At 40.0% G+C, this 24700-nt stretch overlaps 2 protein-coding genes across 2 annotated transcripts in view; one reads left to right on the top strand and one right to left on the bottom strand.

Moving 5' to 3' along the window:
- Positions 1-6074: 6074 nt before the first annotated feature.
- On the top strand, positions 6075-10930 carry LOC135488050 (DBH-like monooxygenase protein 1). The gene is made up of 10 exons (XM_064772436.1): positions 6075-6243; positions 6443-6616; positions 7120-7233; positions 7715-7904; positions 8073-8276; positions 8518-8643; positions 9247-9335; positions 9579-9672; positions 9973-10124; positions 10270-10930. Exons 1-10 carry the CDS (start codon positions 6235-6237, stop codon positions 10375-10377), a joined length of 1260 nt encoding a protein of 419 aa, XP_064628506.1. The 5' UTR covers positions 6075-6234; the 3' UTR covers positions 10378-10930.
- The window catches only part of LOC135488051 (neuropeptide CCHamide-1 receptor-like), a 58651-nt gene continuing 44876 nt past the window's right edge, over positions 10926-24700 (bottom strand). Inside the window, exon 3 of the mRNA XM_064772437.1 lies at positions 10926-13663. Coding sequence (XP_064628507.1) covers positions 12421-13596 — 1176 coding nt within the window. The 5' untranslated portion in view covers positions 13597-13663 and the 3' untranslated portion in view covers positions 10926-12420. The remainder of the gene's footprint in view (positions 13664-24700) is intronic.

Raw genomic sequence — 24700 nt, 5'->3', positions numbered from 1 at the left:
GTACATTCCCGCCAGTCTTACCTGCCATCGAGCAAACACTGTGTATCAGCAGGTGATTAACGTTGGTTTGTTACCTTGGTAACAATGTTATTGACGACGCTAGGACAACGACCTGCAGGCTGCGGTACCATTGATATGGTTGAGCCATAAAAAAGTGACTTATCGTTTTATTAAAAGACTACAGATCACCTACACGTACATGTTAGAATCTGTCAGTAATCAAATGTTAGTAAATCATCTTTTCAGAAAAAGAGTTATACATGTATGAAGAGAAACGTTATATATAATAGCGCCAAGTTAAGTTAACGCCAGCGTTAGTGACAAAATTTGTTTTGAACAACCATCCCAGATCCAACCAATTCCTTTATATGTGTGTTCAAGTTGTCGTTTTAACAACACATTCGCTGACCCAGATGCATATAATATTGCAATGACGACTGCTCGTCTAGACATCATTGTGAGCTCGATATCTGTTGATTCATATTTTCATATTTTCATTTGTTCATTCTTTCGTGTGTTATGATATTCTTTACCAAGCTGTTGTGAAACTGGTAACGTGCCTGGTAAAGTGAGAAAATAGCTTATTCATCCAAAATCGCCGGACTGATTTATGATGGCAATTTTATTGAATTACATGTTTCTCTACATTTAGGCACAGCTCTATCGTGACTGGCCATTTGCCGAAACCTGCAAAACAACACAAGACACGCCAGACGGGAAAATGGGCAAACGAGCCTGCTGATGACAGCCACATTCAATGCTAACATTGGCTAATTCGCCATTGAAACCCACACCAGATTTGTATAGAACGCTATAGGCTCTGGGCCTGTGTCATGATTTGACGAACTACACAGTGTACACAGTAAAATGATGTAAATAGTACACCTTTTACAAAAGTGCAATGACCGCAAAGGCGTTTTAAAACACGACATTCCCGCGTCGTTTCAAGGGTTGTCTGCGGAGAGCTTCATGAGAAAATTCCCCAACTTCAAAAACACCTGTTGGGTTCGTTTGCATTTTTACCCGCTTATCAAAATTACTGATGACATTACTAAGTTACTGCACGTGTGTGTCATCAAATGTACAAGGTATCGCAATTAAAATTTGCATACTTAATTAATGATAATCAATACAGGGTATATCGAGCCATGTGGCGAATTGATTAACTTCATGCTGGTTGCACCTGTATCGCATGTATAATATCACTGGAAAAAACTATCCTCCCTACTGACGGATGACGGATGAAATAATGGTTCTGCAGAGACGCATAGCCTTCAATACACCAGAAAGCGCACACATTGTGTACAATGATTTTCCCGCCGACACTCTATAGCCTAGGACTTTTAAAACTGTTACACCGGTGTTACGCCCATGCCATGGCACTTAAAACCTTGTACGGTGATTGGGTACCATTTTAAATAGTAAGTCCAAAGTGCATTCTGAGATGCATCTTCCTCTTCGTCTTCGCTACGACTACATGTATCGCTATACGACCATTGGTAATCATCATCTTAGCTTGCGTATCTGTTGGATTCTTTTTCGAAAACTTATTGTCTTCGTCTGGTCAAGACATGCGACTGGTTGGGGGTCGGCCATGGCTCAAGGAGAGGGCTAGTATAGTGTGGGGTTAACCGCCCTGAGCTTCGGGCAAATCATTTTACTAATACACGAATGGGGTTAACATGCTCAAACTCAAGTAGACTCGATCAAAATATGAGACAATGTAAACTCTGGTAAACGAGAGTGGTAGATTCTACCTTAACCTCCAACAGCTGGTTGTCATTTTTGATTCCGTTCATCTAGTTGCACATTAAAAAACTAGAGTACAGACTACCATAAGTGGCTCTCCAGGTCGTTTCGTCTATGGCAGTGCTTTATATCATCGCAATAAAGAAAAAATAACACATATTTTAATTGTATAATTGTCTTGATGACCTATTTATTCGTTGGAGCAAGCCGAAACGTTCTTTGGACGCGATAAGATGCATGTAAACCATCGAGGTCCGCAGACCGTGTTGATGTCCCTGGAAGGGATATTCTACAGCATGTATCAAAAAGAATCGTGCAAATGTATTTGTCTGGCCAGCACAAAAAAGTTTGAGGTAGGTAGCCTATTTACTAGGAGTTACAGAACATTCAGGGCAGGGTGCTTTTGTACTACACATGTACTCTGTTGAAAACCGCTTTTGATACACCGTCCTGTATTAAGAAATAAGGACTTTTATTCTTGCCTGTATTTATAGAAGTTCATCACAAAATTGTTACGAATAGTAGTAGGCGAGCAGTTGTTTGATCACACTGACAGTTCACCACGATCGATGTTCGCAAAATGATAAAAAAGGTTGACGTATACACTTCAACTCAATGTACAAATTTAGGCCAAGAAACTTCAAGGACATTATGCATTATATATGTGACCACAAAGGTAGAAACAGCTATTTTCAAAGTGAAAAGCATCCATTTTATGGCTATGGAGGTGTAAATTCACTATGTGTAAATGAACTATTATGCATAATCCTGATTATGAAGGACTTTGCAATCCACCTTAGGAGCAGAATAGTCGCGATCTGATGCCTTGTAAAATTTGCGGCCCTTTGTCCGATGCCATATTACATCTTGGAAGGTATGTAGCATTTACAGAAAAAGGCTTCTTGTCTTAGAGTAGGTTATATTTAGTTGCCCGATGCTGTGATGCTAGCCTTTATCTGATCAATCATTATATATAACAGTCAACAACGATTTCAGAGAGAACCAGGTTCGTTTTTGGATACCAAGAATGATCAAAGAGCCAGTTGAATAAGAATAAGGTGCAACAGGTAACGAAGGTTTCGAGCCTGGAAACCAAATGTTGTATACTGAAAAAGCAAACAACCATTAGCAAGAAAAAACTAATAAAACCGTAAAGTTTTCTTTTCATCTTTCGGTAACTTAGAAGGAGCTTCAGCTGCCATGAGCTGACATGTTGTTGGCAACACATCACTTTCATCAACCAGTCTGTCTGTAATGAATACCACTAGAGGAATAAATCACCAATGCCTCGCAAAAATAAAACTTGCGGAAGTCCATTTATCGATCTTTTCAACAAGGAACAGAGAGTGTTCAGTCTATCATCAATACGTGAATCCAGGGACTGCGAAAGCCGAGCGCGAACGTGAACTGTCAAACGGTTAAAAATATCCATGAATCAACAATTATCATAGTTCCGACACCAAAGCGAATATATTACCGGTAAGACTGTTCGTCTATCCCCAGGACGAACTGAATGAGTTATCAAACTAGCATACTTATTGCAGGTTCAGTACTTTCTCTAGTATGTTTCTTCCATGTCAATGCCATCCAATAGTATCAGCCAAACGATTCAAGGGTTACTCCAGCATATCCGCGTAAGCCTTCATGTTGCCATTGTAGTGAACCTCACCACCGGGGTCTTTGTGGTCGCGGTACGTGATGTCGAGATCCGGGAAGGCGTAGGTCTTCCCGCAATAAGACTTGAAATCGTCCATGTGCTTGGCCATATGGTCCTGAGAGCCAGTGCCGCTTCCGTCCAGCAAAAGACTCCACGGCACATCACCCATACCGGACAGGTCTCTCCCCCACATTTTAAACCTTTTGTCCTCAAGGAGTTTCTTCGCGGCGCAGATGTAGTAGTACTCGTCGACTTCGGGGTAATACTGATCAATATGCTTCAGCAAATGCGCCTTGTACTTGGGGACGAACACGGTTATCAAATTGTAATCGATCTTGTAACCTTCTTGCCAGTTGAGGGTGTACACCTTATTCCACATCCATGGGACACCGCTCTCTATCCACTTGAAGCGAAAGTCATCTTTCCATTCCACGCCCGTTACGTAATTAAAGAGACCACCAATCCAAGATTCCATCACATCGACTCTGTCACCAGCGACAAGGATGACCTTCTGTGGCTTACCGTTGTCCTCGGGGCCGAAGACGGTTGTGCGTACTCCGATATCCGAGTCAAGGAGGGTGCGGTGCTTGCAATGCACCACAAAGGTCTGTGGGGTTGACGGATCATCGTCGCAATCATTCTTGCTGCTATCTAGAATGTCCTGCTTCAGAGCTTCGCACGCCATGACGGAATATTCAAGTCCTTTGGATAGAGTCTTCTCCGCTCAAGGAATCGATCAAGCTATCTCCAGACCGGTAAATGCAAGGTGTGTCTGGTTAGAGAGACGGCAATGATATACTCTCAAAACGCAGATGAAAGGAGCAATCCGATTGGCTGACTGCGATCATAAATCGAAACAGATGACAAGAGCGATTCAGGTCATGGACGAACGTCGGCAGTTCTTATCAAATGTCGACGCAAACACCAGAGCATCATGTACTATACAACCAACCCAAGGCCAACAATCAATGTTTAATAAAACACTATAAAGCAATTTTGACTTTTGGTGTTAATATAGTTCCTCTCGATTATGGGACATGAGTTTTGCATAATAGGCGGCAGGTCGCAGAATCGAAAGGACTGCCTGCCCAATGCACATGCGTGAGCGCAGAGAGGAAGTAATGCTGCATGTATGCATGAAAAATGATACAAGTTCAAATTTAAATTCAAATTCAAATTCAATTTATTGCACAACTATCAAAGGATAAGACAGTATGGCAGATACAAATACAACACATACAAAAATATTTTTAAAAGAAAGTTACATGTATATGGTAATTAAAATAAGACCACAATGACTTATTAATTAGTTCCCCTGAAGAACTGTTTGTCTTTCTTTAAAGGCTTTCGAGATAAAAATAGCGGTATCTAAAATAATCTTACTGTCAGTACTACTCATAATAGAAATAAAATCCAGATTTGAAAATAATTGACTACATTTATAAAAAATTATACTTGTGAGATACTCGTCTCTTAATTTATTGTTAGAGGGACATCGTGCAAAAAAGTGAAACTCGTCCTCGACAACGACAAGGACAATGAATATACACATGTATACATGTATACATGTATACATGTATACATGTGTACATGTATACATGTATGCTATGATGATGAAGAACGTATGAAATATCTCTCAAAAGAGAAATAAGCTCTTTACGTAACATATTACTTAGAACGACTTACTGGGGGAAATCACGTTGAGCAAAGCTTTGCTAAAAGGAATCATATGGCGACAAATCTCATGAGCCTCATAGCCTCGTGGTTAACACTGCTGGCTACCACGCAATAGGGCCCGGGTTCGATCCCGGGGAGAACCCAGGATTGTATTTCTGGATGAACCGGCGTGGCTTTGACTACGTGGCTTTGACTACTTTGAACCGGCGTGGCTTTCAAGGAACTAAAATTCCTGGCTCTTCACAACACGTACATTAACGTATGAAATACTCGAGGGTCTGTCGGATGAGACTAAAAGCCGTGGTCCCTTGTACCTGAGTGTCTATGCCAGAGCAAGTAAAAGATCCTACATAGGTGGACAGTAGCCTATAGTGGACTCCATACCTCCGGTAAAAATCCAATAGGGTTACGACGCCGGTAATGATATGATAAATCTAACTAAAAATATCGTTCTTTTCGCTTCGTGTTAACGCTGCCATCTATTGGATGAAATAGTAGATCATGAAGACTGGCAGGCCTGTGCAGTTTTCAAGCTTATGGTTGGAGATATTTTGGTTTATACCCATTAATTGGGGTTATCGACTTGTGGCAAAACTCACGCAAATGATATAAAGACAAAAACGAAATGAAGACAGCGCTGAATTCTGACAAAATCTTTTTAATAACCAGTAATTTACCAGCGATATTGAATTATTATTATGTCAATCTGGTCCGGTCCACTGCGTCCGAAATATAGAAGAAATATGACTCACACTTTGTTATCGGTTTTTCAACAAACGGTTCGATATGAATCACAGCACAACTTGAAATTTTTTATGCATATACAGTATGTATATATCAGATCAACGGACAAAAACTGGGTCAAGTGACAGATCCTGGAAAGAAATAGGTTACATGCTTACCGTCCGGGGAAACAGGCCGAGTAACCTGGTTCAGTAGAACAGGATATCTTTTGGGAAAACCATGACGTCATTCAAATTTAAGATAAGTATTGGTAGTTGGTAATTGGTGTTGAAGATTCGTGTGTGCTGACGAACTTATGCTAGAGTCACGCAACTGTTGTTTTCACACAGGCCATTACTCTACCAAGCTTTACTGTATTTGACCATCTCAAGGGCTTTTGGAATTTACAAATTTTGATCTAAAGGAAAATGAGACAGGTAGGCCAGTGTTCGATGCTGTCAAATTAAACTCATGCCCGACATGTCTTCAGCTTGAATTCCAAAGGCGGGTTTAGAGCTTCTACTATAAAGATGTACTATAAACCCCCAAATAATACATCATGCCAACAATTGTACTCTGAGTATGGCAGGGTACAAATACATAATCGTTCAGATTTTCTTCTTTCAATCGTTTCAGCTACTTTCTATTATCCTTTCCAACGTTATTCTGAGCGAGCTTTTTCTCCTCTCGCTCTGTTATACGGACGTCTGTCCTGCTGTTGAAGAACCAGACACGAAATATTTCGACCTTCGACTCCCTGAAACACGAATCCCAGCCAAGTCAACATTTTATGTGTGCAAACAATTTGAGGTAGGTGGACTGTCTTTGAATTCTGAAATGAATCATTATGACCAAAGTCGACAATCTCTAGAATGTTTTTTCAGTTAGTTTTTAGACAAAGAAATAAAAACTATCGTTCTACTAGCAATTGAAGTCAATTGATGACTCTTGGTCAAAGATAACAGGAGTCAACAATTAAACAACTTTGTTGAAAAAGCAACGAGGATCAGTGACTGACTGGTCCTGGTCGGTTCTTCCCCGGGTTCTTCTAACTATTGTTCTGAATATCCAATTTGTATATCCAACTTGCATAAGCTATGACCTCGAAGCCTTGTCTTGGGAAAGTAGCCCGAAAAACAGCCTAGCTGATATATACAACAGCAAGGGACCAGAGAACACGAAGACACTCTCCTCATCCAGCATTGCGATCCTACAACATGACACATATTATTATTAGCTGGCACATTGTTACTTGACTCACCTTTGATCACAACTCCAAGCTGAACATGCAATTCTTTCCAATTTGTCTTCAGTTACCGGAAGTAGAGGATGACTACCATGCCGTTGCCTTTGAACCAATTATCAACAACACCGGCATTCTCCACCACATGCTCCTATTCTCGTGTTCTGACGACAGCGTTGAAACGGTAATTGTACAGCAATAATGTTCAGGGCAACAATTGCAACATTTTAGCTGGGTACAGTATGTAAAGACACTGACATAATGAACTGCGACAATTTTTAGTAAATATTAAGAAAAGTCTCACTGAGAAAAGATTACCAAGTTCTCATCCTATCACTGATATAATTTATTTTTAAAAGATTATAGATTGAATTACTTTGTTACTATGAATTATCTTATTAGTTCTGAAATTTTTGTATTAGTCTATTTCTCTTACTGAGAATTACCTATCATTATGTCTTGTTAAACCTTGTCATCTTTATTTTTAAAAATCTAACTGTCTGAACTCTGTGAGAATAAATAACTAATATTTCAACCTGTTACTTAAACATTTTGTTAAAAAGAAAATTTCTTACAAAGAAGTATGTGTTTTTTCTACTTAGTAGTTGTTATTAGTTATTTTTCTCAGACCTTTTCAATGTATTTTGTTTTTATATTTTCTTCAGCAACCCCACGAGTGTGGCTCCTATGATAACCAACAATGTGGGAGCTGGTTGACAGTATGGACGATAGGGCTAAAGGAGAGACAAATCTGCACCTACCCGGATACCGGCGTAAAATTTGGCAAGAATTCCATCAAGTATATGTCCTTGCAGATACATTGGCACAACGATAAGCTGAGGGAGAATCTCGTAGGTATGTACTAATACTCGGAATCGCAGTCTGAGATTATTACGTGACCTCAAAACCATGTACGAAAGCGAGTCACGATCAATATAATACACTTGTTGTCTTATCTTAAACCAGAGCGGGTTTTACATGAACGGTTTGTAATTTAGATCCGGTGTACCGTCATCTTTTCAGATACCTCTGGGATAAGAATATTCTACACAAAACGACTAAGGAAATACGATGTTGGGAACGTCCAGATTGGCCAGAATAATCTTGTCATTCCTCCAGGAGGTGACGCCTATGCACAGTCTGGTTCATGCATGCCGGAATGTACCAGAGACATTCTTCAACATCCCATCTACCTCACTCGAACTGCCCTCCATATGCATTTCACTGGTAAGCGTAAAATATTGAAGGTTTTTACTTAATTTCCTTTCTGAAAGGAAAATGTAAACGCCACCGTTATCCTAGTGGGTATATACATGTACATACAGGCCCTGTGACCTTTTAATCATGTAATACCTGAATGTTGTAAACACAGGATAATTGGTATCACTTTATCATTTACTTTTCCGTAAATTTGCTTCTTTCTTTGACTTGCACGTGTGTAGGCCATTGAAGTCCTTTTTTCGCCCAGGTATTCGCGCAATGCTGTCTCAATACAGAAAGGGTAGACTGGTGAGAGAAATCGCCTATGACCCGAAGTACAATTACGAAGCACCTCCAATTCATTACCACGATCCTCCAGCAAGGATTCTCCCAGGTATTCATCGTTACATGTCCTCCAAATACGTCTGTAATCAGCAACCATCTTGAGGCAGAATTCACGCCCTGAACAGTGGCGAATTATTCATTTATATCATCAAATAAGAGAAGGCCAAAAATAGGAACATACATTTAAGTAGCCTCAAGTGGGAGAGGTCAGCTGATAGCAAGGCAGCTGTAGATATGGATGGCTATCTAAAGGGCTTACATAAAATAGTTACCTAAATCCTTTGAATTCTGGGAAAGAGAACGCTTTAATAATACATATTACATAACACATAGTACATGTACTACACAGTGAGTATCGAAAAACATTCGATACTCACTGAGTACTACACAGTGAGTATCGAAATACATTCGATACTGAGTGCTACACAGTGAGTACATTCGATACTCACTGTGTAGTATATGTGATACTTTTTTATCGCCAATTCTAGTGTTGTTGTATAGTGCGGTGTGTTGCGGAGAGATGTCACCTTTGGGTTTTGCGTGTCTGTATGCACGATATATATAGCTTCCCCTGATAGAGATCGCAGTCTTGGCAATAAGGGTACGTTTTGATCACAAAAACTGTTGCATTGACATTGATTATGTCTTTCAGGTGATGAAGTTCGGATGACCTGTTGGTTCGACACGAAAAATGGAGAAAGGAAACGAAATGGAACTGTGTATTTCGGTGAAGGCGCTTTGGTAAGTTCTCAGGCGGATGTGTCGCCACGTGGTTACTCTTATCATTCATAACACTCGCGAATTTGAAGTAAGAATTAATAATGACTAATTTTTATCAATGCTTGACAATTTCAAACGATTTATGTTACAAGGAACTAACTCAGAAGTTAACTGCCAAAATAAATCGTTACGTATTAAAAATGATCTCACCCATTTAAAAATTTTTTTTTCTCTCTTAACCAACATAATTCAATGTAATTTCAGGATGAGATGTGCTACGCTTTCGTCAGCTATTTTCCTCGCCTCGAACATTTCGACCAGTGCATACAGTTTGATGAATTCAACTCTTGTAAAGCAAGTAAGGACATCATGTCACACCAACTTCACTTTGTAGACATTGAAACAAACATAATCAACGGCCAATTGCACTTGGTCCCTTGCTCCTGCTTGGTCAACATTCAAATACATACATAACATGTGATAGTCGCCATTGTGAATTTCAATATGGCCGAGGAGTTCTAACAACAAAACACCGGAAACAGTTAGACATTTTCGAATATTATTTCAAGACCTGTTTTTTAGTCTATATGTACATGTACTTGTAGCTGCATCATGTGCATTTCGTAACGAGCACTTATCGTCGGTATCTTTTTTCCAGCTGGCAACATAGGGTCTTGTGAAACCGACGTCTTCGCTGACAAGGCCGACATTGAGCTTTTCCCCGCCATTGATAAAGCCTGTCGTGAGGACGTGTGCGGAGAGGAATGTATGGAGCGTGTTCATAGCCTAATGTCCGAAGACTGTATGAAGGTACGTTTTGCTCAAAGAAAAATGCAGTTTGATGGAGTTTGCTTGTAAGGTCAGAGCAAATAATTATATTTTCAATACATGTAGTAGTGAGTTACAGGTGTATCATCATCGTTGTTGGCAGCTAAAGGTTTGTCATATATTTCAGGGCAACATTGGTGGTTACATCAGGCGGAATATCATCAGTCATCTGTCACTTGGAGAGGAGATAGAAGGATTCATCGCGAAGCAGAAGACATGCTCGAGGGGTGCCTAAAGTTGTTTCTTAAAGCATCTTAAAAATAATAGGCTGGTGTTGTAAATTCATTGCTCCTGTTAAATGGAATACAATTTCGTTTACTGGCTATGTACCTAAGCGTGAAGGCATTTGGGACAGTCAAAATTTCATGTTCAGATGACGACGAGTTGGCCAGGGGTGACTTTGTTCCGTTTTAATATGGCTAAAGTTTAAACAATTGATACAAAATCATTGCTCTTATGCTAGTTAATATCAGCATGTATTTATTAAATCCATATGTCAGTTAGAGAATGGCCCTGTGATAGGTATGCCGAGAGTGAATAAATAAGCTCCTGCTTTGTTTACAACGAAACATTTTATTCACTGTACCTTTTATAAAACAACATGTTTGTGCTAAACATACAATAGCGATATATTGCCTATGTAATGTGTTTACAGTTATCAACATGGTAATACTTATAATGCTTATAATATAATACAACCAATATATGAACGAGTTCAAGGAAAACAATCTTACAGTTCTAGATACTTACAATAAAATTAGGCTATTAACCGCCGTACGTGCTATCAACCTGTGCTTTATCTTAACGAAATGAGAAATGAAATGATTCACCGACCAGTGAAGACAATGGATGGTAAAATGGTGGCAACGTGATGCATGTGATATGAAAATGACGGTAATGGTATTGATGATAGTGATGATTGATGTGAAGATGCAAATAATTGAATCCAGCTTTGCAAAGCCTTACTAAATATCTGCAGAAAACTTTCGCCATTGGGCTCATAGAACCACAAACAGACGAATCAATCAAAGTCCATTCTGAATTCATTGATGTTTGTTTTACGGCCATTGAGGCTCATCCTTGTGGTTTGGTTATCGTACTTAAGGCCAGCATCACCATGTAAATCCTTCTTCAGGAAACTATTTGAAGTTTGCCAATCGTCTGATTCGGGGATGGTATGAATAATCTTATTTTATTTTGGCGTGCAAGCCAAATAGTGTGTTTGTGATACCGGCGGTTGAGGCTAATATAGATCCATATCGCACAGAATTCACTTAATAACTTACCTAATTTTATTTCGTTAAATTTAGGATGCCCTTCTTCAAGATGGAAAGTTTGCCAATCGCGTGATTCGAGGATGGATAGAAAATATTTCTTTGCAAGGAGGTCAAATATACATGGATACCAGAGTGTGTGTTCAATAAGAGTGAGTGAAATCATTAGAATTTTCATAAAAAGTTACTATACCTTGAAATCAATACATTGTTTACTTCAAAGCTAACCGCTTTTTACACCTTATTAAAAGCGGACGCTAATGCAGCAATCCAAGCGTGATAATGTTCTAAAATTAAAGCGAAACCCGTCAATTCAACGCCTTCACTATGAAAAACCCCGAGTGATCATCAGTCTATCACAAAACGCATTCACTGGAAATCACTTGAAAATAACTCCATCGTCAACATTTTCCGTAATCCTGGCATATATACACAAAGTTTCATCAAAAGTAGTTTGTTCCCGATCAAATGCACATGGTACATCCTTTTAAGGATATTAGATATTCAAATATTTCACCAATACCCCGACTGCATTGCGAAAACCAATTAGGTTACGTTTATACTTCCTATCAGTGTACCCTAACCATACTCTTAACGCAGACACGTCGGAAACTTCTCAGACCTCTGGTCATGTACAGATGCAACATACATTTGCCATGGCACGTCCGTCATGTGCCTTCGGTTAAAGCTGATGCTTTTAGATGACTTCCCTCACCTGTTTTTCTCAAAGGGCTGCTGAAAGCGGACCTTGCATGTCACATTCAAAGGGCTTTTTTGAAGCAATCACCCGTAATCTGGTTTTCATTTCCAACACCAACAATAATACTTTCCTCAGTACTAATTTGGAAGTGTCAGCCAGTAGTAAGAGCTGGTGTATTTCAAAGACTCCTTCGCTGTAATTCGCCATGTTGTCCCAGAAAGCGTGTGGCTTCTCCGGCTCACTCCTTTAACTGACATATCCCCGTACTTGTTCAATACTATTAAGTTTTAATCTCACGCCATGTCTACAGCGACTGTGAGTTGGGTAGCATTGTCATGGTGGTACTCGTTCGTCTGACTGTACTGTTAAAGTTATACATTGACGTAGACGTGACCTCTGCTCGCAGTCGCTTCTTCCTATTGCACAGGCAGAACAGATAACGATTAAAATACTTTCTAAACTGCTTGCTAAGGAAATACAGCGTAATGGGATTGACGCATGAATTGATAAAGCACAAGCAGAAACCAGTCACTTTAAAAATATGCCAAAACTCGTTGTAATCATTCGGGTCGAAGTGCCACCACATACTGAAAATGTGCCTCGGTAACCAACAGATAATGAATATGACCACCAACAGTAAGACAACAATGGCCACCTTCTTCCTAGCCTCCACCTGTTTGTTGCCTTGGCTACTCTTCAACCCGCCCTCTACCGGCATGTGATACGAACTGTGGACGAGAATACGCGCGATCATGACGTAGAACAAGGCGATGATGTATACTGGTAGTGCAAAATAGATGATGAAGCGAAATATCGTATGAAACTTTGGGTACCAATCGCCCCAGTCCACAGGGTATTCTTGACAAGTGTAAAACACTTCTGGGGAATCGCGATGTTGATGGTAGCTTATCCTGGCGCTGATCCCGTCCACAATTGCCAAAGCTATTGAAGCCACCCATATAGATACAGAGGTTATGATCGTCCGAGCAATCGGGTTGCCCATGTGCTTGCTCATAGGGTTCACGATAGCGGTGTACCGGTCACCACCAAGAGCGGTCAGAGTAAACACGGACACACCTAATGACATGGTCCGAAGAAAATGTGTGACTTTGCACATGACGGCCCCGTAAGGCCATCCTATGAATGTATACAACGTAGCCATACAAGGTACTGATATCAATATTAACAACAGATCACCACACGCTAACGAAACAATGTAAACATTCGGGACATTTCGCATCGATTTATTTTTTAGAACTGTGAAAATGGTTGTTCCATTTCCAATCACTCCCACGATGAAGATCAACCCAAAGACAATGGGCACCACTAAAGCTTCCGTAGAAGTGTTAAGGGTGGACGTGATGTATATCAGCTCGCCAGTCCCGGTGTCATTCGTGGTGTCGTTCCCTAACAGGAAGGTTGAGTTTCCCCGAGTCGTGTTCGACTGGTACTCGACGACCCCGTCGTCTGTGTCCGTCATCTCGACTTCTTTGTCGTCGGAATGAGGAGATTCAACTTAGAGTCTTCGCTGGTGTATCATTTTGATTCTGAAAGTAGAAGAAGTTAATCTCATCAACAACGAGTCACTAAGAAGTTTATTAAAATTCTAAAACACGTGTGTCGCAATACTGATATGCATATGCACCTTGATTTCGAAGTGCGGTAGCGGTGTTCGTGTTGCAACCTTAAGCGCTCGGGTTAAATATCGAGGCAATAAAAAACGCTCAAAATCACATTTCTATGTACATGTAGTTTGAGAATGGATTTCTCACTGCCCGAGTGGAGTTGTAACTTTGATATACTCTAAAATACATGTAGTCAAATTTTGAGTTTTCGTGTGCTTTCGTCAGCTGTGCACTGGGTCGATGCTTCTATTGGCATCCTGCAAGTTACTACAATCGACATCTGCTATTGACGCAATTTGGGGGGAAAAAACGGAACATTTGTATCATTATCGCCAATGTCGTTAGCATGGGCGTTGTTTTATTCCGGTACATTAGTCTCGCGCAATACAAGGTTGATAAATCATCCTGGCAATTAACTCCTATAAATAATTAATGTCGCCTATTTTTTTCATGATTGTAATGTCACTTTTGTGATGGACAACCTTTCTTATGATACTGGCAGGTTTTATTGGATACGTTTTTCTATATATCGACTGGGAGTGTAAAGATCAGGGTGCAACACGACCGGATACATTGCGAAGTAGTTGCCCGCGTTTGGTCAGGACAAAGATAGTTAAAATACATGTAAATTAACACATTTATTAAAAATAAAATAGATTTACTGAAAAATTCTGGTCAATATTACGTCCTCAGCACACTGGTGCACTCTTGCCTTTAAACCTGCAGTTGACAACATTCAATCAATTGTATAGCGACAACTGTTCTGTATGATTCGAATCAGGGAGGCTGCTCTCATGACCTGGGGGCCTCCGTATCACTCAGCTTCCTATTAGTCATGCTAGTTATGACATCTCGATCTCACATCAAACACCCCACAATGCTACGAGCAAGGCGCCATTTCGTTAGGCGGATAATTCTGCCAATGTATTTCTCCGATGACATGAGACAATGTCTCAAAGATATCAAATCGACCATTCGTCTTGGCTGTCGATTTCGTCTATCGCGTTGTCATTACAGAGGCTTTGTGCAATTGAGCGAAGACAGTCAAATGGTTGATTCTGACCTGATCGGGCAACAGTGGTGGATCAGCGTATTGAGAAGCGGGTGTGAATCATTCGTGATTTTGAATTCCATCTGTTGCTTTTATTCCCCAAACTGAACCGAACGGAAATTCCCACTATACCTTTATAAGGACTGAGATTGAGTGCATTTAGGGTAGTGAATTGAAAAATCAAAAGAATTTAATTGATATGAAGAAATTATTTAGAAAGGAATTTGAGGTTGACCTCGGTGTACAGGGTGACATCGTGATACCTTCACCGCACAAGTGACAAACTCGTTGCGCATTTTAATCAGTCAAGGAGTCAGGTTACTGGAGGATCAGGGGATAAATGCTATTAGTTATTTGATAACAGCTCGTATTTGGTAAATAAATCAGGGAGTGATGGAATATCCATGGATAATCCATTTTTCGAAAAAAAAGTTTTTTAGACCATAATATTAGATTAATTATTTTTAATGAATATTTGGAGTAATCCTTGTCGCTCAGTTGAAGGACACAAACTTTTTTTTTCAGTTAATCATTAAATTTGATTCAAACTTTTTTTAGTTTAATCATTAAATTTGAAGACATGTTTCAAGCAAAACAGGGATTTTAGGGCTAGATGGCTCCCTTGAGTCTTGAACTTTCGTTTTAGTGAATATTCGAGTTTCTATCTATTCATTTACAGTTTCGTCAGATCTTTGCAGTAATCAATTTGTAGTCAGATTTCCAATTAACTTTATTCTTCAGTTGGATAGAATGTTGACTTGACGTGACGTAAGACTTGTGATTAACTTTGAAAACACCCTGCTGATACTTTCTGATACCATCTCGAGTAAAAACAGATTGGTACCTGCAACAGCGGCAGTCGTGTAAAGTCAAAGAGCATTGTCGAACTTCGACAGAAAGTTCCAATAAGAGCGGACCCCATCATCCACTCCTGGATGTACCTTATGAACGCTGTCCTCCATTAGGACAAATAAGTGGCTCAGCCAATCTGGTAATCCCTCCTACCCATGCCCATGGGCAACAAAATATGCAGCAAAGGTAGCTAATAAATCATTGCCCTGTCAAGCAGTATCTGGGGTACGGTTTAGTATGCGTGGCTGTTATCATTTCCAATTTGCCAATGGCCCGGTGGAAGGAGTGTCAAATAGACTCTTGACAGTTGGTGTTTTGCGCAGGACACTCGATTGTTTTTTATTGATTTGAATGACTGCGTGATGAGGTAGCCGAAATTGTGAGCCGAATCCAGCCGCGCTGACATGTTCTGCGCGTTGGCACGTTTTCTGATTGCTTTCAAGATGACCGGATGCGGTGCTGAATCTATAGAGTGGTATACGATAAAGTATACGTACGTCACCAGGAGGAAATAACATTATTTCCTCTTAACGTCAGCATACCAGCTAGACCTGCAAAGGTCTTTAGCACCAGCTCGGCAATGATCCTATTATAACCCGAAGCAACTTCCTGTCGAGTTGAACATTGTATGACTTCCTAAGTGAAATTTAAAATCAACGGTCATGATATCAAGCAAATATGGATGGTTACCCATACCATAATGACAAGACTAATAAATGAGCTGACGGCGATTGTCACGTTTGTATCCGGGCGTTGTCGCTGTCATAATTACGGGTATCGGGAGATTTTTTATAGCCGCTAGATTAAAATATCACCCGTCAACATCAGTGTTCTTACTTGACATCATCTGTTTCAATAGGGTTCAAACAGATTTTCGCTGTCACAGATTATCAAGTCCATATTTGGAGAGGTATTCGAAAACTATTTCTGGCGGCAAGTCTACAGATATGAAGAAATTATTTCATGAAAACAAATACTTTGATATGTGTAGATTTTTATAGATTTATCTGCAATTTGGTTTAAACAAGTCGAAATATCATCGTCTCTCAAACTTGTCCCATCATCTCAAAATTTCCCAGGACTACCAGTTAGATTTTATTAGTAACTCGCCCGATTGTCCAGAAAATCGTATCCAAATTTCAGATTAAAACCATACGCATTATTCGATGTGACGCGGTCAAGCCATTACGGATTAACTGCTCAATGGCTTTCAAATAAAACCTTTGAAAAAAAACAATAGTCTTCCTAAAACCCCATTGAAACGAAGTGAGCGATCACGCTACCAGCAATGTTATACACTGCTGTTATTACGTGTGCCAAATGGGCTGTGAGGGCTTTTGACTGAATAAACCAGTACTAGTATACAGAATCGCAACGTTCAGACGTGTTTTTTGTGTGCTCCGCTCTCATGAAGCTGGTGATTCCAAAATGACAATTGCCAACACTCATCAAAGTACGGAACCTTTGATGAGTGTTGTCAGTTGGGCAGATTTGAAGATCGATCTATTAACTGACTCATTGGATATTTATGTGCTTGTGAATGATAACATCTAGGTGACCATGCAACAAGGTAGGACTGATGAAACTAGTTGGTCTTGTTTATCTTGACCCTCGATCACGTTTTGACTCCACTTCGCCGACTCAGACTTCGTTTCGTGAGTATGTTGCGAAGAGAATACATGCAGAGTCTCGGTCATCCTGAGATCAAGCTTTTTTTACTCCCAACGTCGTATACGAGAGACGTAGTATATTGAAAACAACTGGGGCGAGGATGAGTCTCGGCAGGAAGGTATTTCTTTTTCAGCGTTCGCTCTGCACTTTCGTTGGGTCTTTTTCTCGCTCTGGCCCTTGGACTAAGATGGCGTATTTCCTGCGTTAAGATATCACAAAGTGTGGTGTTGATGCACTCTTCGCCGCGATCTTTGTCAAGGGGATTGAGCTTATGCGGTAGCTGGGGGAATTATCATTCTTAACGATCGGTTGCATTGTCATGAGCATAGAGCATGGATGAGATAGACAGATATTAAATTGAGAATCGCGAGTAGAAATCCCAGGCTTTAGAATCAACGGGAGAAATAATGTACATATTCCGCGGACGTTTACAGGATATTACCTTAACCCAACAACTTCCAAGAAATTCATTTTATATATTTTCAGAATGTTCGCTATTATGTCCAAGTTCTTATCAATTTATCATCACATATTCTATAATAATGTTGCTTGTCGTCCGCGAGAATTGACACGGCGAATTTACAGAATGTTGACTGCAATATGAAACATCCAGGGGCAATAACAACCACAGTAAGATAGTCGAAATTGAAAAGAAGATATCGCCATATCATACCATAGAGATCACGCATAAAAAGGAATGGGTATGGTAGCCAATCACGACCCACGACAGAAATTACTCGGCGAAGGACCATGCATGAGTGTAGATTTTTCTATCCCTGAACTTATTGGACTCGCGTAAAAACTCCAAGTGCGGGCACCAAGTAGGAAACTAAATGGAACAAAATAGGCTGGAAATATCAGACAAGAACCTCTTGAAATCTATTGAGTTTGTAAAATTTGATTGATGAATGGTAAGCAGTGCCAGCAAGGAAAGGTGAAGCCTCCTTAACCGCCCGTTGTTCAATATCTCTCTCGACGATTTGTCTTCATAAAGTCTCGTTTCGAGTTGTCTGTGTTGACAGCGGACACTTGAGGGGATTTCCTCTTGACGGATGGATCAGGCAGGTGAGTGTTGGGGAAGGAAACTTAACCAAATCCTTCTACTCTGAGAGAAACCGCTCCTTAAGGCCGTATCGGGCTTATGCAGTGATATTCGACTTTTCGTAGTTGTCGTAAGATTAGTCCGCGGTTCTTATTCAGACAAAAGCTAGCAATGACTTTGGAATTCTTCAATTGATTCGTACTGTACCATATCCAGATTAAAGGCAGGTTTCGCAAGCCTTCTTTTTTAGGAAACGTGCTTGCTACACGTATAATCAAATTTATTCTTGATATATCTATACGTGTTATTTCAAATTTCAAGATTGCAAACGCTGATCACATCACATTATTAAAAAAAGAAGAGAACACAATGACAGACCATTCACTGATTTATAATGTGAAAGAAAATGTGACAACCGTCGACAATCCAATTAGAAGGATATAACAGACTCTATAAAGCTCTCAATGTAACATTCTTCTATCATGGATAGCGAGGACGCTTATGTCAAATACAGCTCGTCAGTGCATTAGAGGCAACTGGTGTCGGCCTAATACGGAGTCATCAGGCCAGTTAACTTAATTGGAACCTCATCGTACATGTCGCGGTAACCCAAGACGTTCATACCATTTTGGAGGTTGAATACTCCCTGGGGATACAACATCCAAGTGCAGAGCGAACGCTGAAGAAGGTGAAGAAGAAATTGATGGTGTCAATTGACATTATTCTTAATCTGGAAGAAATACTAGCAATCGTACCGCATATCAATATGACTCGTTAGTATCTGATCATGCAAGAGCTTATTGCTTTATTTCGGATGACAATATCACGCCAGAGGAAATCTGGCATAAAAACAATTTACCCGCTATGAAATACCGTGCATGATAGGTATAAATCCTCTCAGTGGGTATGGGCACCGGGGCAGGTTCATGAGTTAGGAGCGGTCGTGCTGGCTAAATCCCTCTTAACCGTATCAGAATGGCTTCAGAGGAATCCCCTAGATGACTTCAGTAAGAAGCTTAGACAGTGCAGGCCATTACCAGTTCAGATGAAGAAATCATTAGCAAATCTTTTACTGTTAACCACCAATTTTTCGCAGGCGAACATAAAAATCAAGAAAAAAGATTTTTTTGATTGGAAAGAACAAAAAGGAAATTTCGTAATCCGCCAAATTTAAATCGACTTTACATTTTACCTGAAAATTTAATTTGTACGATGTTCAAAGGTGGGCTTGTGATGCAAGTGGCCACCCGGAATATTTGAAAACAGCAAAAGTTTGCCGGTGGCGACAAAATATCTTGATTTAAATTAAGTCAACAAAATAATGTTCCTAATGCAGTGCTTTTCAGCCCGGTTCATTTACTGTAAAGATCCTTTCATTTCTGTAATTACTGTCACCGCCATGGTTCTTGTCACTTTCAGAGTGTCAGTTCCATTTAACGGACTTGTCAGATATCGACCTAATTATTTCGTAATTAACAAGATAAATCAAATCTCAACTGAACAGGCAAAAGGCGCTCGACTTGTTCCGCCAAGGATTTTGCCCCCGTTGGTTTTGCAATTTTTTTAGAAAAATGCTATTTTGACGGCTGACGATTATTTTGTTTTGGTTTTTTTCTTCTTCATTAAATCGCCCAAATCTTTAGCGGTTAACAGTTGAAGTATCCCGCAAAGAGAAACGAGAAGAGTCAAGAGAGAAGAAAATTTACCAAGAAAGGGTTTACCACAGAGTGATATGAAAAACTCGACAACAGCGCAATTGATTTTGGGAATGGTTTTCGAAAGTGTTATCATTGGGTGGCGTGGTTCTTAAATGTATTTTTAGAGAAAAAGGCTCTATTTTGCGATATTGTTTCAAACTCGATTATCGGTAGGAAAACATACCTCCCATCGACACGATGACGCCTGAGCAGGAATCCTAAACAATTACAAATCATACGACAGATATTTTTCTAAAGTCAAACAATCAAACATAACCAACTACATGTACGAGACGATGCATGAGCTGTTACGTTCGTACCAATCGTTCAGGAAAGAACGAGCAATGTCACCCTTATCTATCAAGAATGGTCAAAAACGAAGTGGGATTAAAGAATTACACCCCCAATAGCTGTGGCTTCGGTCAAACGCACCCATGTCGATGCCCTCCGTCTGTAACATCTAGAAGTCTATTTTACATGACGGAGTATACATCAAGATCTATCTTTTTTACCAGTTTACGATTGCCCCCAAATTGGATAACCACCCAAGTACGAATGCAACTAACAAGCCATTAATCTTCTGTCCGATATGGAAATTCAGGAAGAAATAAGTCATCTGGCTTTGGCATGCTTGAGGTCTCCCAGACGATATTACGATGGGCCGAGGACATGCTCTTTGATATGCTTGTAGGAGCATAGTAGTGAAAAACTATTGGACTCAAAAAAAATTGTAAAAATAAATACTAGAATTGAAAATGCGTTTACTAGTGGTAGGAAGATAATTCGCGTCCGCTGCCTCATACCATAGTCTGCTGTCATGCACAATTGCAAACTCTCAAGGCGACGTTGCACTGGACTTAGCCGCGATTACTCAATAAAAAGCACTTACGTGTATCAAAGAGCCAATCTTCCCCCAGAATACGTTAAAACTGGACTTTTCGTGTCTGTGCTCTTTAGGATTCATAATATATGAGTATATTTTATTGTCAATCAGCATTAATTCAACAATAATCTCATAACGGAGCAGATAAACTATCCTCAATCAGTTTATGTCATGCTGGTCCGCTGACATTAATAAAGCATCTAATATCAATTTATATTTCTCTGCAATATTTATCATTGCGGCGGTGTTGATGTTGATTGCGAAAAATGACCATCGCAACTGCGACCGGTCATCTGTAGTAGACAGGTTCTAAAAAAACAATCCTGTTTATGGCGATTGTTTCACCTCCTGGACATCCATTGAGTCAAAACCGCAATTTTTGTCCACTTAATACATGTGGCATGATTTCCGTCTACCATAACTCCAATCAGCGACACAGTTGAAGCCAAGCCTTGCTCATTCTAAGTCTAAGAATTTCCCAATTTCTTTTTTGTGATCAAAAGTTTCAAGTGAAAATTACCCTTTCCATGCTTTCATTCGAATATTCGTCTCAGTGGTCCAATCGAGCCTCAGCTGACAAAACTACAAAATAAAAGCAGCTTTTTGTCAGGTCCCGATTCGCTTTCATATCACAAATTACCGAGAACGCTTTCTCAAACAAGCGAGAAAAAACACATCCCAACGTACTAACACGGTTCTTTTGATGCCCAAAGTTTCTTGTACATGTAAAACAATTAGCGTGTGACAAAATATACTTGGATAATCACATAAGTGACAAGATTCCTGCTGGACATCTCAACTGTTGCCGCAACGAGCCCGAGGGGGCTGTATTTATCAAAACCAAACACGCAAGACCATGGAACCTGCATGCCAAGTTTCTGCCAACAGGAGATGAAAAAGTCAACATGTTAGCCGAGCTAGTAAATTGAATCAACTTGATTTAATAAACCGCGTGAAGCGCATAATGATTTCTTTCTCTCGTGGCGGCGTTTGTTGTGCAAAGAAAAAACCTCTTGACCAACTCATCAATTAAGCGGCGACAGAGCATTCATTGTCTGGCAACAAAATTAGATTAAAGTTCGACGTGGTAAAGTTAAAGTTCGAGTCGACGAACGTATCGAATATTCAAGACGTCACTGTAGCCTCAGCTCTTGTTAGTCTAACAACTTAAAAGTCAAAGTAAAGTTCGAGGTATGGCTGTAGTCAAAACGAGGCACAGTTGACGCATAGTGCATGATACATGTATACACTATAAACTGTGGCTCATTGTAATCAAGGTATTTTAGTATTGTCAGCCAGAACCCACTAAGTCGACATAATAACAATTTTGATTCCTGTTAAGGAAACCATCAAGTAAGTTTATGAAATGGAACCAAGGTGAACCCAAAATAAACGTTCGCTGCCAATGCTTTTGCTTCTGCTTTCTTGTCTCTTATAATGACGGCCAAGATCCTTACTAAACGAATCAAAATGGTTACGATTTCCAGCCATATGAAGCACATTTTTCAGGAGACAAGATATGGCAAAGGCTTGGGGGCGCCTGCTGCAGTGTTCGTCATATTCATGCTTGATAACATCTTGGCGTTTATCAACGCTAACACAATCACAAGTCAATCTCAAATCATCAGAATCTTACGCCTAAAGCAGTACTTTTCTGCATGTCGTTTTTTCCCCAAGCGGTGGCGTTGATATTAGTTCAGTGTTGATGATGATATCAAGCATAAGTCATTAGCATCAATTGTTAATTTTAGCAAAATGCTCCTGTGAACGATTTAAGGGAGCCAGTTCGTCACTGAGCATGACCAGCCTCATTTTGCCTTTAAACGATTTTACAATGCAACTCTACACCTACGAATGGTTGCTTTTTGCGACCAACATAGTGATCAAGTTTCAGCAATAAATCGACCAGTTTGGAAGGAAAGCTTAAAATGTGTGTACATTTAGTGCAGATTTTTTTCTCCATTGGTTTCTCAGTTACGCCTGGTGCGGTTATAAAAATTAATAAAGATGTCACTTAAGGAAATTGGTTCATACGAGCTAATGCCATCCATAATTATAAGAGCATGGCAACTTGCAGCAGTTTTAAAAACTTGGGTGATGGCACACGGAAGTCACCAACAAGGACGCGATGTCACTGCACGTCAAACGAGGACACTCCATATGATAGGAAAACATAATTTCCTGGCTGATATAAGTTTCTGATTCGGCGTAGGAGACACACGACAGTGTTACCTTAACCGCTCCTTCAGTGAATTTCATTTTTTGTAGTAACGTCAGAACTACATTACTGACTGAAGAACAGGGCCCAGGGTTGTTACTGGCATAGCAAGAACCACGATATCAACAACTTTTCATGGGCTGTTACAGATCTTCCAGCGCCAGGGTAAATGACCGCAAAGCAACTTATAGTTTATTAATTCAGAAAGTCGGCCTTGGCTTCGACACATTCCCGGCGGTGGTTCATTGGCAGGAAATAACCGGCTCACCGAGCAGTGATTGATATCCAAACTCCAACGAAAGGGATCACTGGTTACACTAACCCATTATCGAGACGGAGATTATGTCATTTAGCCTCCACAACAGGAGAATGATTGAACTCTCCGCCGACGAGATTTCTGGTTTTTGTTCTTTGACGTGTTCGTTTTCAAAGACGCCACTGTCGAAGAGTTGCAGCCGAAGTGTTCTTGGTTCACTGATTTCATATGTGTGCGTGATACATCGCAACACTTAAAACACCCTGGCGACTTCTTGAATGTCTTCTGGACGTCTTCTCGTGTACCAGTGTCAATATTTCCAACACATTTACGCGATCACTAATGAAGATTTTTTTATCGGTAAATTTTAATGACCGAGCAGGCATCTCGTTAAGAGCTGTGCACTAGCTTCCTTTTTGTTTTTATGTCTAAGGGCACAGCTGTCGTCAGGAAAACCTTCCCCTTTGCTCTCTCTCGTAGCTTTTTTATCCCTTCGTTATCGCCGCGGACCAAGTCTTACATGTCTTAAAGGGATAATGTCTACCTACAACTGGACATGTTTGATATGTTAAGCCTAAGGTAAAGCAGACGTCGCCTTTAGTGTGGATATACGTCTAAAAGGTGGGACTGTTAAGGTAAATTTGGAACGACCAAAAAGGTCGTTACGTTTATTTGCCTCTTACCTCACAGTTAAAAGAATATAGCCCAATACACGGTCTTTTGTTTTAAACAAAGCTCTCCCGCACCTATGACTCAAATTTTTGTGATGGAAATACTGGACTGCTCTTTAAGCCATCAGTTGCTCCCAGGACAATACTGGGAAAAATATTAATACATCAATACACAACATGGGTATGCACTTAAAGCTCAGACGAAGTAAAATGCACCTTTAACAAAACACAGCTTTGATTATAAGTGATCAAAGACGTTTTGAGAGTCTGGAGAAGATAACATCTGATATTTTCAACCATGTGAAAGAAGCACTTTCGAATGATAACCTTTTATAAGTACCCTTTTCAAGCTGTAAAAAAACCTAAGTAACCATTACTATATTTCATCTTCAAACAAAATGACATTTACATGTGGGTTAGTACAAATAGCACTGAAAGTTCACTTGTTTAACATTACTTTTATCAAGTATAGATTAAAGAATCAATACTTGCTTTTATTGAAAAGAAGATAAGCCATAAATCGTTAAGGAACGATGAAAACATTTTTATAGGCAGGAGATTTTTCCATGAAATGCGCTCACGTCTCTGGGAAGAAACAGCAACTCAGAACGTTCGCCG

This window comes from Lineus longissimus, chromosome 5, assembly GCF_910592395.1.
Source record: "Lineus longissimus chromosome 5, tnLinLong1.2, whole genome shotgun sequence".
NCBI lineage: Eukaryota > Metazoa > Nemertea > Pilidiophora > Heteronemertea > Lineidae > Lineus > Lineus longissimus.
This window is presented reverse-complemented; position numbering and strand designations above follow the sequence as displayed.